Here is a 15,584-nt window from a genome sequence, read left to right on the forward strand (position 1 = left end):
TTTCTCATTTGGAAAACCGCCAACATTATATTTAATTTCTTTGATTCAGAGAGTTAGTCTTTGGTTGGTAAAACAGCAAAAGTGAAACAACTCTTTAAGTGTATTCGCAAACTAAAACCCGCAAAGACAAGACAAAGACAAAGAAGAATTTCTCAGAAATAAATCAAAGAAATCTCAATGTGGAACAAAACAGCACTGCTGGTAAAGGTGGATCTCCTGCTATTTAGCATGTCCTGCCAGGTTTTATTAGTGTATAGCATGTTTAGTTTGTGCATTTAAAGTTAGCATACTTTACATTTTCACATAATAATTGGGTCTAAATTTTGTGTCTGAAGAAAGGGTATGAATGTTTAGCCAAAGCCTGGTGATGACAGTAAATCCTTTTTATTCTAAGTTTAATCATTTCTAGTGAACAAATTAATACAGTAACAGTATAAACTAACACACCTTCATAAATAAATGAAAAGCTACATGGAAGCATAATTTATCCGATTTAATTAAAGGGAAATCATAATGTGAGACCTGCTGTGATCCTTAAAACATTCCTTCATAACTACTTTTCACTGACACAAGCTAAACTATGTTGTGGCACTTGTCAGAACCTGTCAAGTGTTTTACTGAATGCCATATTTTCCCTCGGTAAATAGGCTTGTTAAACCGAATACCGTTAATACCGAGATTTCACCTACGCATTTGCAGAATGTAAAATCAATTTTAAAAAGTTATTGTCTTCTTTTTTAAATCACGCAGTTTAACAAACAGCCTATTATGCAATCAACCACAGACAGAAAATGTAAGTTAACTAAAGGTAAAATGAATGAATGTCATTTGTTCCTGTGATTTTACACAGTGAAGGCTGTCATCAGACTGGTACAGTCGCACATTAAGAAGGAGCAGGTGTGTTTACTCTCTACCTAAAGTGACTCATCATTTGCACTAATCTCTAACACATGTTGATGTGCTTGTAAGTATTTTAAGAACAGCGCTGCCATTTAATACAAAACCTTGTTAGACAAAGGAACGATTTGTGCACACTGAGGCCTCAGTCTGGCAAACAACACGAAAGATGACAGTTTTGTTTTTGTTTTTATAATAAATGCGTGTTGTAGGTGTGTAAAACCAGCCTTTATAATACTTCTAAGAAATGCTATTTTTTTAAGCCACGTTTTCTGCTTTAAACTTACAAACCGATGAGTAAGAGTATCAGCAGCCAAGTGGCCATCTCTGTCTAACATGGACCCTCTCATCTGGGGGCCCCTGAGCCATGATGAATGATGTGGCGTCCCCTAGTGGGAAAACATAAAGGCCTCTGTGTTGGCATATGAGATGTAGCAGCTGGGAAAAGACAGCTATATTTACATGCATTTCTGCCATTAGTAGCTTTGGAAATAGAATTCAGTCAATATATTTTTAATAATGATCTTGGCACATCAGAAACAACAAAAATAGTCACATTTTACTATCAAAATATACTGTATTTCTGAACAACTGTTTTATATTCTACTGCTGTAGAGAACCAATTTTGTGTAATATTTCTGTCTCAGACTGATCACAAAAAGGCCTCAGCAGTATTAGTGGTTTAAAAGTGATCATTGTTGCTTAATTCATGGAGCCGGATTAACTGATTTCCTCGGTTCTTTTGGAAATATTTATTTTAAAATTCAAGTCTAAAGCTTCACATGTAAGTTTCTAAAATGCACAAAATCCACTTCATTCAAGCATTTTCCTCTTGAATAAAATGTACACAAACGTTAAGACAGCCCCCAAACTAAAGCTTGAATTTCTTCATAACAAAACGCTGATAAATGACAAATGCCAAATGAGCAATGAAGCTTTTTAAATCTAAATAATAGCATGAAAATGTACTGTTCTGCATTGCAGTTTTCCCAACACACTGATACTCTTTTTGGCAACGGTAAACTATTGCACAGCCAAATAGTTTCAACAAACAAAAAGATAAAGTGAGTATGGCAAAGACCCACATACATAAAATGTGTACTTTCAGATATTAACAACCAGTCTTTCACTTGCACTTGGCAGCATGCATGGCATTTATAAAAACACCAAATAGCTCAAAAATAGAGAATGCACATTCATCAGTAGGGGGTCCATCTGGGAACTGTCAGAACTGTCCGTGTGTGTGTGTGTGTGTGTGTGTGTGTGTGTGTGTGCACGCGTGTGAGATTGTGTGTTTGTTGACGAGGGCGAGCACTGTCATGTAGTTTTCTCCCCTCATCCAGTCCTTCATCCTAAGCAGGTAAGTGTCGTTTCAGGACGTCCTTGGCGTTGCCAGGCAACGTTTCAGGAAAGTTCACATCGAACTCCACCACCAGATCTCCTCTCTGCTCCGGGTTTTTGGGAAAGGGGAGACCCTGCCCAGCAACAGTCTTTCTCATGCCAGGCTTGATGACGTCTGTGATTTTCATGTTGCACGTCTTGCCATCTATCGTTGACACGGTAACCGAGCATCCACACAACGACTGCAGAGACAGGAATAAGGGTGTAAGATAGGAATTTACACACATGAAGTCTTTCTTTATTTGTTTGGCTCTTTAGTGTTTAGCCGTGCTGGAAGAAGTACTCAGATCATTTACTTAAGTAAAAGTACTTAGTTACAAGTGAAAGTCCTGCTTTCTGGTACGATGTTGATGTTGATGGCCTTATTGTCTGTTTTAGTGATCATATGATTTGAATCTAGGGATTAGAATTTAAATCATTTTACATTTTGCTGGGTACCTGGTGAATTTCACGCCATGGATCAATATAGTGTATCACTTAAATTAAAACTAAATCTCGAAGTGTAAAAGCTTGACATTTGCTTCTGAAATGCAATGAAGTCTAAGAAGGAACTAGCGGAAAATGGAAATACTCCACTAAAGGAAAAACATATCAAAATTATACTTAATTACTTTTCACCACTTTCTAATTCTATGCTTTGTAAACAGCTCTCAACATTTTACCATTTTTGAGCAATGATCGTGAACGGTATAGTCAAACTAATCCTGGGTTTTTGGAGGCCGATACTGATGTTACTGTTTCGGTATTTAAAAATTTGATATGATCGTTGATTTTGTTTGTTGACATAATTATATAACACCCCGGTATACAGTAATTTATGATAAGGATCCATGAATTTCAAAGAATTTATGCACTGAGTTGAGCATGTTAATGTTGATAAATAAACTTCTCGGGCCTCTCTGGTAGACAAACTATGCACCTCAAACCTTTATTGGGCATTTCTGTGCTTTCGTCTGTCACTTACTGAATAAACTATACACCAAATAGTGAAACAGTGTTATTCGTTAGAGAGTTGGATGATCTAAATGATCGTGCAGCATCATGGGTCCAAACATTTTTGCACAATTTGTGCAATGATATCATCCACACGTTATAATAAGACCATTAATGTGATTAGAAGGTGTTTTATTCTGATCTAGCATTTCCCAGCATGATCCAGGAGATGTGGAACTGATCTGCTGATGTTTGCATTAAGCAGTCACATATTTAGCAATGAGGCAGAGAGATCTATCTGTGAAGCACTGCAGAGAATAAGAGGAGCCATATAAGTACATCTTGCACCGTGTGCGCGGGCGTCCGCCACCTCTCTGGGTCTCCCTGTGTCACAGCTCCTATTTCTCAATGCTGATGATCCACATTACATAAGTGCACATCCAAAGTGGGTGTGTGAAGTTCGGTACTACACTCATTCAGTATCCCTGGACCAACTTTTGAGGCACACTGTTTTTATTCATTGTGAACCAGGTTTTTCAACACTTTAAAGCAGCACTCTCATGTGAATGGGAACTTGTTCGGATTCTGCCCTGTGTGTGACTAATCCATCTATCAGACTCTATTAATACTGCTGCACTCAAAATAGAAAATGCCTCACCTGTCGTAAGCTCACGCGCACAGGATACACAATGTTGGAGCCTTCTCGCCTAAAGTGAGGATGTGGTTTGTCCTTGATGACGAAAACAATGTCAGCAGGAATGGTGTTAGGCGACTCGTCTCCCTCTCGCGGGAATGTGATTTTGGTTCCCTCCTTCCAACCACGCTTGATCTCGATAGTGAGAATCTTATCCTCATTCCGCATGGTCCTGCCATCTGGATTTAGCCTTTTGCGAGAGATTTTCATCCTCTTGGTGCAACCATGGAAGACCTCTTCCAGGGTGACCCTTAGTTCGTGGACGATGGCCGGGTCCTGCTTCCGGCGTTGTTGGCCTCCAGGGCCAACGTGGCCGTCCCGAGGGAATCCGTTCAAGTTGAAATTGGTGAAAGACCCAAAGGGGTCGTTTCCATCTACCTCCATGTCGTCATCATCCCTCCCGTTGGCTTTACGCCCGAAGAACATCTCAAAAGGGTTTGACCCCCCAAAGAATGTGGCAAAGGTAGCATGGGGGTCCCCATGGAAGGTATAGGTGAAAGTGCTGCCCTGTCCATCACCAGTGGGCCCATTTCCTCCCTTGAGACCTGATGGCCAACAGAAGTGATTCATTAGTCATCGTAACATTGACAGTCAGCAGTGTGAGAACTTTTTATGCCACAAAGTGTTGTCACTTTGTGACAGTGTTGCACCATCCAATCTGCTGGTTTAGTATTATCCCCAAAATAACCAGATCGTGTATCACTCACAGGATGAGCGAAACACATTACAGTCAGTTCATTGCAGCTGCAATCATGGAGGGATCATGAGAAAATGGGTCCCATCGATTCTTTTTGGTTGTTTTGAATTTGTTCATTGTAATTTCACGCTCGTTTTTAGATATCTTGCATCTGTCTTGGGAATTTTCAGGTTGTGGTTTATCATTGTTCACTTCATTTGCATCTTTTGTAGTGATTTTGTTTCTTTTAACCGAGCTTCTCAAACACAACGTATGAACAGTAACTTATCAGACTGTGACCCATATGTCCCCTGATCGCTTAATCCATGTATGGCTGCAGTCATTAACTGAATAATTGTTGAATCAATTAAAAAAACTACTTTAATCATATTTTTTTTATTTCAAGCACCATACTAATGTTTTCCCTCATATGAACATAGTTGTAAACTGAATATATACATTTCAGTAGGTCGAGTGTTGATCAGACAAAATGAGACTCTAATATTCGGAAATATTATGATTGGTATTTCTCATTGATTTCTGGGGCAGCTGTAGCATGGTAAGGCAGCTGTCCAAGGACCACAGGGTCAGTGGTTCGATCCTTGGTCCCGGCTATGTGTCGAAGTGTCTTTGGGCAAGACATTGAACCCCTAACAGCCCATTCCCCTCTCCAGCTTTGCAGTGCCGGTCTAAGCCCGGTATAAATTGGGGAGGGTTGTGACAGGAAGGGCATCCGGCGTAAAACCAGTGCCAAATCAACATGCAGACAATGATCCACTGTGGCGACCCTGAACTCACAGGAAAAGACAAAAATAAATAAAAAAGTTTTCTCATTGTTTTCTGGTCCAATGATCAGCCAATTTATTGGATTTGTGAAAATTATTGTTAGTTGCAGCCCTACAGATTATGAATATTGTTATAAAAATGCACCGAATCCGACTTTTGGATTCGGCTTTTACTGCCATAGCAACCCCTGAGCTCATGTCACATAAAAATAATTCCAGTGAGTACAACAGTGTGTATTATACAGACACTAAATCTTGCAGAAGGAGAACACTGGCAACAGCTCGGTACTATTGATCGACGATCTGAAGAGAAGCGTCAGAATTTATACTAAGATGTTTTTTAGAGGAACTGGTGTCTTGGTTGGATAAATTTTAAGACTTGTGAACAGAAAGCATCTTTAATTTCTGAGGATATTACAGTGACTAATCAGTGGGGTTGTCAGTGTTAAAGACCCTGCATTGTATTATCCACCCCCCCCACCCCCCACCCCCCCGACACACACACACACACACACACACACACACACACACACACATATATTTATGCTCTGTCTGTTGCATGTAAGCTTTTAAAGAAGACCATTCTTCCTACATAACTTTACATGACCTTTTCATGCTCTACTCTTAAAATACACCAGATTTCACTTAGATTGACATTTCCTGGCCAACTGTATCCCCTGTTACAGTAAGATTAAAAATGGATTTGCATTAAAAATAATTAGAAGCTGAGAATGTTTCATATATGGATGTGAAGATGATCTCTGGTCTTTTCTTTCCTTCCTTACTTCATACATGCTTCCCACCCATAACCATCTGGACTGAGAAGCAAATCTTTGTGTTCAGACACTGTAGGTAGCACAGACTGTACAGAAACTTGTGACTCATTCAAATTATCTTTTTCTGTAGTTAGAACGTCTTTTTTGGGGGGGGGGGGGGGGGGGTGCACATATATTATAGAATTATTCCTGCAATAAAACGCACAAAACTCATTCTGTGATCTGCTGAACAGCTGTATTTTGGGGCCTGCTGGTTTGCTGGTTACAGTGTGTGACTTGAATTAAAGCCAGCTGTTTTCACATCCAATCACCCGGCTTTATAACGGCTTTCTAGCGGTGTTTTAAATGTGAATTATCAGCCACAAAATTATATAAATGCGTTGTTTTTTTTTTTTTAATACATTACCTTCTTCACCATACTGGTCATAAATTTCCCTTTTCTTCGGATCACTGAGGACTTCATATGCTTCGGCAATTTCCTTAAATTTCTCCTCGGCGGCTGCAGACTTGTTTTTGTCCGGATGCCATTTCAGCGCTTGTTTTCTGTAAGCTTTCTTAATATCCTCATCCGTGGCTCCTTTAGAGATGCCCAACGTTTTATAGTAATCTTTACCCATTTTTCCCCGAATAGACTCAATGAAATAAAGATGGGGTTAGAAGAGCTGCTCGACTGATCTGAGCCTGCTCGGAGGGCGAAGCGGCCTTAGTCCGGACTGATCAACAATAAATGTCCACAGACAGACACGCAGTGCAGGATGAAGACCATTTAGAGCCCGTTAGTCAACGCCGTGGACCCTCTGTTATTTATCCGTGACTGGGCGACCCTCTTTAAATAGCCACAGCTCCCTCCCCTGCGGCCACAGCGCCAAAGTCAAGTTAGACAACGCGAATGATTCTGATTCCGGTGGGAAGAGCTGCTCTGACTGCATCAGATACTTCAGTGCAAAATGAGTGTTAGTGTTGAGAATGGGGATCAGCTGCCCCCAACCCACAGACAGCACAACGATCCATGATCATTGTTGCAGACTTAACAGCCGAAGCTGCTAAATTGCTGCAAAAAGCGGGAGTATTTGGGAGCTTTTTAGTGCTAAGACTTGATTTAAAAACCTGATGTGTGCAGAATTATCCGTGTTTGAATAAGAAGAAGCTTTCTCTCATTTCAGTTCAAGAGAGCAAAAGTTCAAGTTTTAGGAACAGACACAAGACCCAAACCTCTGGGTTCTGTTCTAGGAACAAGTCACATTTGTAAATAACCTATAGACTTAAAATCAAGCTGTCGAGGATGTGATAATGTTTTTTTTTTATTATTATTATTTATTTTGTAATACAATTTATAAATTGCATTTTCCCTTTTTTCAGTGGTAAGAATGGACAAAAGAGCCAAGTCTATGAACAGGTTGAGGGGACATGGTGGATTGCAGACATAACAGCGTTAGTGCAGTCATGAGTTCATGGGTGCTGTTTCTTTTTCTTACAAGGTCATAATTGTAAATAATTCTATTGTTCAAAATTTGGAACATGCATGTTTTTTTACAGAAACACTAATCCTAAACCAGAATAAAGACTTGTAGAATGAGAAATTGACTTTGGTTACAGAAATGACTGAAGCAGGTACAAACCTGATGTTAAAACAAAATCCAGCTGTCAGCACGTCTCAACTCACCCATGATCTCAGCTTTGTTTTATTCAAACTCAAGTATAAAAAAGCCACCAACAGAAATCTCAACTCAGTGGTGTAAGAAGTACTCAAATCACGTGCTTTACTTAAATAAAAGTCCCACACACTTCAAATTTTTAGTTACAAATCCTGCATTCCAGAATATACTTGATTAAAAGTATTTTCTGTGTACTTTCTGTGTAGAGTTTACACAGAGTTTACTCCCTGTGCTTGTGTGTCCTCCCAGAGTCCAGGTTAGTTTAGGGTAATTGCTGCCTCTAAAGTGCATGTAGGTGTGAAGGTGAATTGTTGTCTGTCTGTGCATGTCTCTCTGTGTTGGCCCCAAGATAGACTGGAGACCTGTCAAGGTTTTACCCCACGTCTCGCCCAATGACAGCGGGTATAGGCTCAGCCCTGTGCAACCCTCAACAGGATAAGTGGTTACAGATAGTGGATGGATGGTTATGAAAAGCAAACACTGCGTTTTGTTTTGAAAGGCTGTTTCCGGTTGTTTTGCCTCTAAATGTTTAACTTGGCACCGTGCTCTCAGGCTTGCACTGGAATCCAGCTGCTCTTTCTAGAAAGCAAATGCTGAGGCACGTCATTCACTATACCGGGGTCCCTTACACATCATCCAGGTGAGAGGTGAAAAAAAGTCACTGCTCTTTGTGTTTTATGTAGCTTATAACCTGACACCATCAAACTAAATGATAAAGTGTCTATTATAACAAAGGCTGCTGTTACCCACTATAGACACACAAGACTGATCTACAACCGGACGAGCCTCTGGTGTTCTTGATAGTAATTGTTAGTGATTTAGCCCTGTACAAGTACAATGTCAATTACTGCGGGACTCAACTGTACACTATGACACAAAGCCAAGGGGAACGGTTCCTCCTGGCTATGTTCCCTTGGGCAAGACACTGAACCCACAGTTTCTCTTAATGGGTCATGTGAACACCTTGCATGGCAGCCACTGCCATCTTTGTGTGAGCGTGTGTGTGAATGGGTGAATGGGAAACAACATTGTAAAGCGCTTTGGATAAAAGGGCTATATAAGCGGCCATTTACTCAAAATCTACTCCATCATTTTGGTTTATACGCAAACTGGCCTCTTTGTTAAGTTCTAATGTTATGGCCCTTCTTCATTTTAAATAGGGTGGCATTAGATCCACCTCTTAATATATGGCACCCTAGTATGACCCTGACCTCCACTATGACCTCAATAATAAACTCATAGTAGAATTAACACCTAGTTTTAACTTAGTAAAAGTAGAATTCTTGCCAGAGCTGCTGTATTGGATTGTATTTGACTGTACGGGTGTACCTAATGAAATGACCACTGAGTATATTTCTCTTATATGTTATGAACTTTGGGTAAGATAGTATAAATGCAAAGTAGAAAATTATAGCTGCAGCCAGCATCTATTTTTATGATAAGTTCAGTCATTTGTGAACATTTTTAGAATATGTTAATCCAGAGGCGGCAGAAGTTCACAAGCTTCATTCTCAAGTAAAAGTGCCAAAATTTGTATTCTACTACAAGTAAAAGTAACTATCTGAATTCTTTATTGAAGTTGAAATAGGCACATGTAATTTAAGTGCAAGACACTGATTCTTTTGGACATCAATTAGACTGAGTTTTTTAAAAAAAAAGGTTTATTATCAGTCGATTCCATTAACATAAATGTAAGGTCTAGATTTACTCCATGTGTGTCATAAGTACCATGCAAAATCTAAAACATTCAGACCTTCATAAGTTCAGTTCATGTATAGATTCAAGGAGGGAACTGCATCAAAAAATAAATGGAAATACTTGTGTCTGAATACTGTTGATTAATGTACTTGAGTAAATATACTGAGTCCCTTTCCTCCACTGCCTCCATCTCCTCAGACAGAGGAGAGGGCACAGTAACAACGAGGGTGAGTGAGGATGATGCTGGGGCTGCGGTCGCCTCTTTTGCAGCCACAGCGCCCCCTGCTGGAACGCAGAGAAACTGAGGGTGTTCTCTGTGGCTCTGAGTCCTGCCAGTGAGTCAGCATCGCTGCAGAGCTGCAGGTCAAACATATCTGATGAGTTTTAATGCTTTACTTCCCTCCCTAGCTGGTAAAGCAGTCTGGGTTTTGTCTCTGTTTTCTCATATTCTATACAAGCTATGAATCAGTTTCGTGATTTATTTCTCAAACTGGACCAAAACCACGATGGATTCATATCAGTGGCTGAGCTTCACAATGAAATGAGGAAGCATGGGATCCTCTCAGCGGATAGTAAAGCCCAGGTAAAACTATAAACATCCTGTTCTTTTATTCAACATGCATGAGCCCGATTCTGATTGGATTCCTCATTACAAACCTACTGTACTGATTACAATGTTTTTTTTCCCCTCCAGACTATCATTGATTCTTCCGACAAAGACAAAGACGGTCAACTGGATTATGAAGAGTTCCTCAGCTACATGATGGACAGAGAGAGGAAATGGAAGATTTACTTTCACGACCTTGACAAGAACAAGTGTGGTGAGTTGTGTTCACATAAGAACATGCAATAATGTACAATATAGGCTTTTTGAATATTATGAACACAGTTTTTTTCACATGTTTAAAGACGTCGCACATATTTTTTTGTTCTCCTTCAAAGAACATCCAGCTGATGTAGTAGACTCATCTACTACTTTAGCTTATTGTTTTTAAACCTCCATTATTGGCATTTCTTTGGGTTTTTAATTATCAGTAAAGCAAATGCAACCATGCAAATGAAAGATTTTTATGGTACAATGCAAACAATAAAACAAATTGTGACCTTCATATTTTTAGGCATCACTTCCCAGAAACCCTGAGCACAGTCACCACTTGAACTGGAGGATCAAAGAAAGACCAGTCCCACTATCTGAGTGTAATTTTGAGTATTTCTTTTCTGATCAGGGGTGATTGACCACGATGACATCATATGCCTGTTTGAGGAGATAGGAGTGGTCATTTCAAAGACGAAGGCCAAAAAAATTATACAAATGTAAGTTTTTTTTGTTGCATTAAAGTAAAACTGCATTTATCTGCAGTATTACAATTACAGCTGTAGTGCTGGATATAAACTGAGTTCAAAATACTTTTCACTAACATTCAAGAACTTGTTATTTTTTTCATTTCACAACAAAGTATAACTCACAGTACACTTAGCTTATTCAGTATAACACATTTATGTATTAATGGTAAATAAATCAATTCCTGCTTAGATATCAATAATACAAACCATAATGCAAATTCAATAAGGTTTTACTTACAAACTACTGTACAGATTTATAGCTACACACTTGATGAAGAAGTAGTAGTTTGTACTTCTTATAATAGGCGGTAACTTAGGTAACTTTTTACTCCACCTTCCTCTAACAACTTTTTGAAGCAACATTTTACAACAAAAAAGCTATTAAAATACCAAAATCTACTGGTCCTATCTTTGGTCCTATATTCTGGGAAACCTGAGGTTAACTCTAATATCTATCAAAGCATTACTAACAACCTTTACTAGTATGGACTTTTGTAAATTTGATGCTTCAGACACAGTTGATGGTAGAATTTAACACAGCTACTGTAAGTAAATCAAGCAGTTGATGTTCTGTTGTGTTTGTTAATGGCAGGATGGATAAGGACAGTTCGATGACGGTGGACTGGGATGAATTTCTGCATTATATCATCCTCAACCCAGTGGACAACATCGGGGAGCTGGTGTCCTCGTGGAAACACAGTCTGGTGAGATTGTGGCACTTCCATGATTCATGAATAATAACAACACAGTGACTAATGGAGAGCAAATATAATTCCTCATTTTAATTGTTTGTTTTAATTGCTTTTTTAAATCACACTGAGTGGCAGCTGTGGGATTTACAGCGAGGAAAATACTCTACATATCATCGTCCTATCATGAGGACAGAGCTGAATTGACCAAATTAAGATCTCTATTGGCATAATCTTTTATCATTTTTCTTTTAAATACTTTAGTGCACATTTGAGACCAACTTTGATAACTTAGGTTAAATTAATATAATTAAAATGATAAAAAGTAAAAAAAAGAAAAAGAAACAGGGCTGGAAAAACAGCCAAAAAACAAAGAGGAAACACATAAATTTAAAACAAGAACAGATTTAACAGGAATACATCCTTGTAATAAACATTACGTACAGTATTAGATTCAATTAAAGTCTTGTCCTCGTTGTCTAATGAGCTCAGTCTACCTTGGGCTAGATATTTGTAAAAATGTTGTCAATTTCTCTATTATTTTTAGTGTAGTTGATTAATTGTCTCTATCCAGTTGTAAACAATGAAGGGAACCACCAGTTTTAGCCATTTACGAGTCATAAGCCTTTTTGCATGCCACCAGTAGAACTGCTGTGAGGGACAAAGGCACTGATTAAACTCAGGTGAATGTTCTTCCTGCAGGAAATTGTTACAGGTCAGCCGCCAACAATCAGTTCTGTGTTGTTTTTAGGTTTTTGATGTAGGTGAGAGCCGCGCGATGCCCATTGAGTTTCCTGAAGAGGCCTCTAGTTTTGGTGCATGCAGGGCATTTGTTCTCGCAGCAGGACTGGCAGATGCTGTATCCCGTACTGTGACAGCTCCCATTGACCGCCTCAAGACGCAACTTCAGGTCAGCTCTACAATCCGGTGACAGTTTTAAGCCACTGCAGACGCTGGGATCAGAGGGAACTGTTTGATTTTAAATAAGCTGGGAGGTTTATGCAGGTTTTTTCCTGAAGACTGTAAAAGTAATTTAACTTGATTTTAACTTAAAATGTAATTATGTATGATTACATAAGAAAACACTTCAAGACATGCATGGAGCTGTCTTGTTATTATACAGGCAAACATCTTTTAAAATAAGTTGCCAAATTGAGCATTACTTTGGTGGGCCAGGTTTTAAATTTCAGTTGTTGCACAGAACAGAATGTGTTGAGGTACAGAGCTTTTCTTACCACCACTAAGGGATGCACAGATTTTTGGGATAGTGGCTGGTATGAACCTCCAATAAGATCTAAGATGAGTGCAGTAACGTTCCCTTTACAAAATATACATAAGTTTCAATCGTTCAGCTCTTTTTATTTTGAAGTACCAACCTGCCCAATGTTCTGTTGTTGCTTTCTGTTGCTCTTTTCTTTTCTCTCTTCACTTTCTACTCACCCGAACCCGAAAGAAGGACTGACTCGGTTTTACTGATTGTGAATTTCTCTACCTAGTTTTACAAAATTAGTCTTTTCCTGATACTAGAAGAGTTTTCAGTTGACCGTTTCTTATCTATGGAGCAGTTGCAGATGTTGTAAATCCTTAATTCTGCAGGAAGTCATTGCTTGTTCATGAAATAATGGCTGTGTGGAGCTAACACTGGCCTGTGCCCCCCCCTTACATAGAGACACCACAACTGGCTGTTAAGCTGTAACTCTTTCTTTTCCAAATTATAGGTTCATGGGTCCAAGGCCTTGTCCCAGAGCTTTCAGGAGGTGAAGGCAGGTGGTGTGCGGTCGATGTGGCAAGGCAATGCTGCCAATGTGCTGAAGGGGACACCACAGTCAACACTGCAGTGTCTAATCTATGCACAGGTTAGGCAGAACGGCTTAGAAATTACTTTTTTTTTTTTACTGTTTTTCTTTTGAAGATTACACTAAGAGCTTCTCTGCTCTATCCAGATGAAGGTGACCACTCAAAACAGAACTGAGGAGACCCTGACTATGCAGCAGCGCTTTGGTTTGGGTTGTGTCTCCGGTGCTGTTGCTCACACTGCCTTCTACCCTTTAGAGGTATCAGAGATCAGCCTCAGGTCCGAATGCCATTTCTGCCCTGTCATGTATTTTGTTGTATGAGGTCAACAGTATTAGAATATACAGTACATGCATCTTTTTTAACTGTGGACACAAGATGTTTCGTTACTTGTACAGTGGGAACATAGTTCCTCTGCCTGCATTTCCACCAGATGAACCAGGGTTTAAATTTAATTCCAGGGCTGTAGCTCTAACCCTGAAAAAAAGCACATTCTGAAGACCCAGGAATTGAGGGATGTGGGACATGTAGTGCCTGCACTAATGAGCATTTTTAAACTGGTCAAATACTGTGCAGCATTTTAAACACAGAGGTATTCATGAGATTTTAGCCCCTATTTTGTCTTTTTCACTTACTTTTACTATGAAATGAAAGCATACTTACTACTTACTACAGGTCTTAAAGGTGAGGCTGAACCTGCAGCAAGCTGGCACCTACAATGGCATTGTGTCCTGTGCGAGATCCATTTACAGAGAGGAGTCTTTGTCCTCTTTTTACAGAGGATTCAAGCCCAGCATTCTTTGCATGATTCCCTACGCAGGTGTGGAGTGTGCAGTTCATCAGGTGAGAAACATTCAAACATCACATACATGCTCATCTGAAATATACTTATTTGGGCTTTTTTTTTACTTCTTATTACAGTCAATTATGAACTGGGCAAAGAGTGATCCAGCCTACAACAGTGACTTCAAACTGTTTTTCTTCAGTTTTGTGGCCTTTGCCTCTGGACAAATGACCAGCTACCCTCTGGCAGTGATTCGGACTCAGCAGCAAGCACAGGGTAATATGTACATCTGTTTTGATGGCTGAAAAGAAATGACACAATACTACTGGCTAAATACTAATTGCCGTTTATCTTGTTTTGCAGCTTTCAGCTCAGACTCACGTCCAATGCCGAGTGTTGTACAAGCACTTATTAGGATTTATAAAAGATGTGGCATCCGCGGATATTATAACGGCATGGGAGCCAGCTTTGTCAGGGCTGTTCCATGTGCTCTGATAAACTACACCCTAACTACAAAGTTTGAAAATCACTTTTCCTCCACAGAGTCTTGAGATTTAGCAAAGATGCTTTATTTATTTATTTATTTGTTTGTTTGTTTGTCTTTGGAACAGCTCCTTGAAAAAAACTTGTTTTTAGGGATTTTATCAGGAACACAAAAAGAAACTGTGAACTTTTATTAATGAGTGAATGAGTAAATAGAATGCAGATAAATAACATAAGTGCTGGAATTGGTGAAATTGCAAAGGTAATGTCTGCAAATCATGCATTACCATGTGACCCAACTTTAATGCATGTCTGTGGGATTTTTGAAGAGTTACATTTTTTTTTACCACTGAGAGTTTGTGGTTTTAGAATATAAACCCAACTGATGGTTGACTTAACATTTACTACATATGATTGCTCACTTGAGACTGGGCAGGGACTTGTGTTAAAATGTGGGCAGTGTAATAAAATTGTATTTTATAACAGATCAGACATCTTTTTCATTTATCATATGAGTTGATGCCATCTTAAATGCATTTTGCTCCTACTAGTTCTGTATATCCAGGTCAACTTACAAATGCAAGACTTCTTTTTGGGAGCAAAAGGGTGTAACATTTGTTTTTTGTATTTATGAAAAGGCCAAACATTTCTGTCTACTGGTAAAGAATATTTCCTGCAAGGAAATATTTTTGAGCAAATTACAGAACAGCATGTACATTTTTACAGATTTTGTGTTGCTTTAAATTTTGTTTCTAGCCCTATACTAACTTCAGCCCTAATTGGTAAAGTGCCCTAATTACAAAAATAAAAAATAAAAATCTAATGGCATATCTATAATCGTTGTCAGCAAATTGCTTAATATTATGGATTTTTAATTCAAGAAAACAATCCTACAGATTTATTATAGTTTTCGAGTACGTTATTTTGTATGTTATTTATATCTGTCCATCATTTAAATTGGGCTCTTTTGTAATA

At 39.0% G+C, this 15,584-nt stretch overlaps 2 protein-coding genes across 2 annotated transcripts; one reads left to right on the plus strand and one right to left on the minus strand.

Moving 5' to 3' along the window:
• Nucleotides 1-1,394: 1,394 nt before the first annotated feature.
• dnajb4 (DnaJ heat shock protein family (Hsp40) member B4) lies at nucleotides 1,395-7,052 on the minus strand. The gene is made up of 3 exons (XM_067475364.1): nucleotides 6,569-7,052; nucleotides 3,890-4,470; nucleotides 1,395-2,480 (listed from the first exon to the last, which is right to left on the minus strand). Exons 1-3 carry the CDS (start codon nucleotides 6,777-6,779, stop codon nucleotides 2,250-2,252), a joined length of 1,023 nt encoding a protein of 340 aa, XP_067331465.1. The 5' UTR covers nucleotides 6,780-7,052; the 3' UTR covers nucleotides 1,395-2,249.
• Nucleotides 7,053-9,741: 2,689 nt separating this feature from the next.
• slc25a24l (solute carrier family 25 member 24, like) lies at nucleotides 9,742-15,445 on the plus strand. Its single transcript, XM_067529320.1, has 10 exons — nucleotides 9,742-10,098; nucleotides 10,210-10,336; nucleotides 10,742-10,829; nucleotides 11,452-11,563; nucleotides 12,300-12,458; nucleotides 13,267-13,404; nucleotides 13,492-13,602; nucleotides 14,018-14,185; nucleotides 14,264-14,402; nucleotides 14,490-15,445. The coding sequence occupies exons 1-10, from the start codon at nucleotides 9,976-9,978 to the stop codon at nucleotides 14,675-14,677; spliced, it is 1,353 nt and encodes a 450-aa protein (XP_067385421.1). The 5' UTR covers nucleotides 9,742-9,975; the 3' UTR covers nucleotides 14,678-15,445.
• Nucleotides 15,446-15,584: the final 139 nt, after the last annotated feature.

The sequence above is a fragment of the Channa argus genome, chromosome 14, assembly GCF_033026475.1.
Source record: "Channa argus isolate prfri chromosome 14, Channa argus male v1.0, whole genome shotgun sequence".
Taxonomy (NCBI): domain Eukaryota; kingdom Metazoa; phylum Chordata; class Actinopteri; order Anabantiformes; family Channidae; genus Channa; species Channa argus.

Coding starts and splice junctions, on each gene's coding strand:
- dnajb4 (XM_067475364.1), bottom strand. CDS start 6,779: ATGGGTAAAGATTACTATAAAACGTTGGGCATCTCTAAAGGAGCCACG. Junction 4,471..6,568: donor TGACCAGTATGGTGAAGAAG/GTAATGTATTAA, acceptor GTTGGCCATCAG/GTCTCAAGGGAGGAAATGGG. Junction 2,481..3,889: donor TGCGCGTGAGCTTACGACAG/GTGAGGCATTTT, acceptor CTGTCTCTGCAG/TCGTTGTGTGGATGCTCGGT.
- slc25a24l (XM_067529320.1), top strand. CDS start 9,976: ATGAATCAGTTTCGTGATTTATTTCTCAAACTGGACCAAAACCACGAT. Junction 12,459..13,266: donor GCCTCAAGACGCAACTTCAG/GTCAGCTCTACA, acceptor TCCAAATTATAG/GTTCATGGGTCCAAGGCCTT. Junction 14,186..14,263: donor TGGAGTGTGCAGTTCATCAG/GTGAGAAACATT, acceptor TTCTTATTACAG/TCAATTATGAACTGGGCAAA.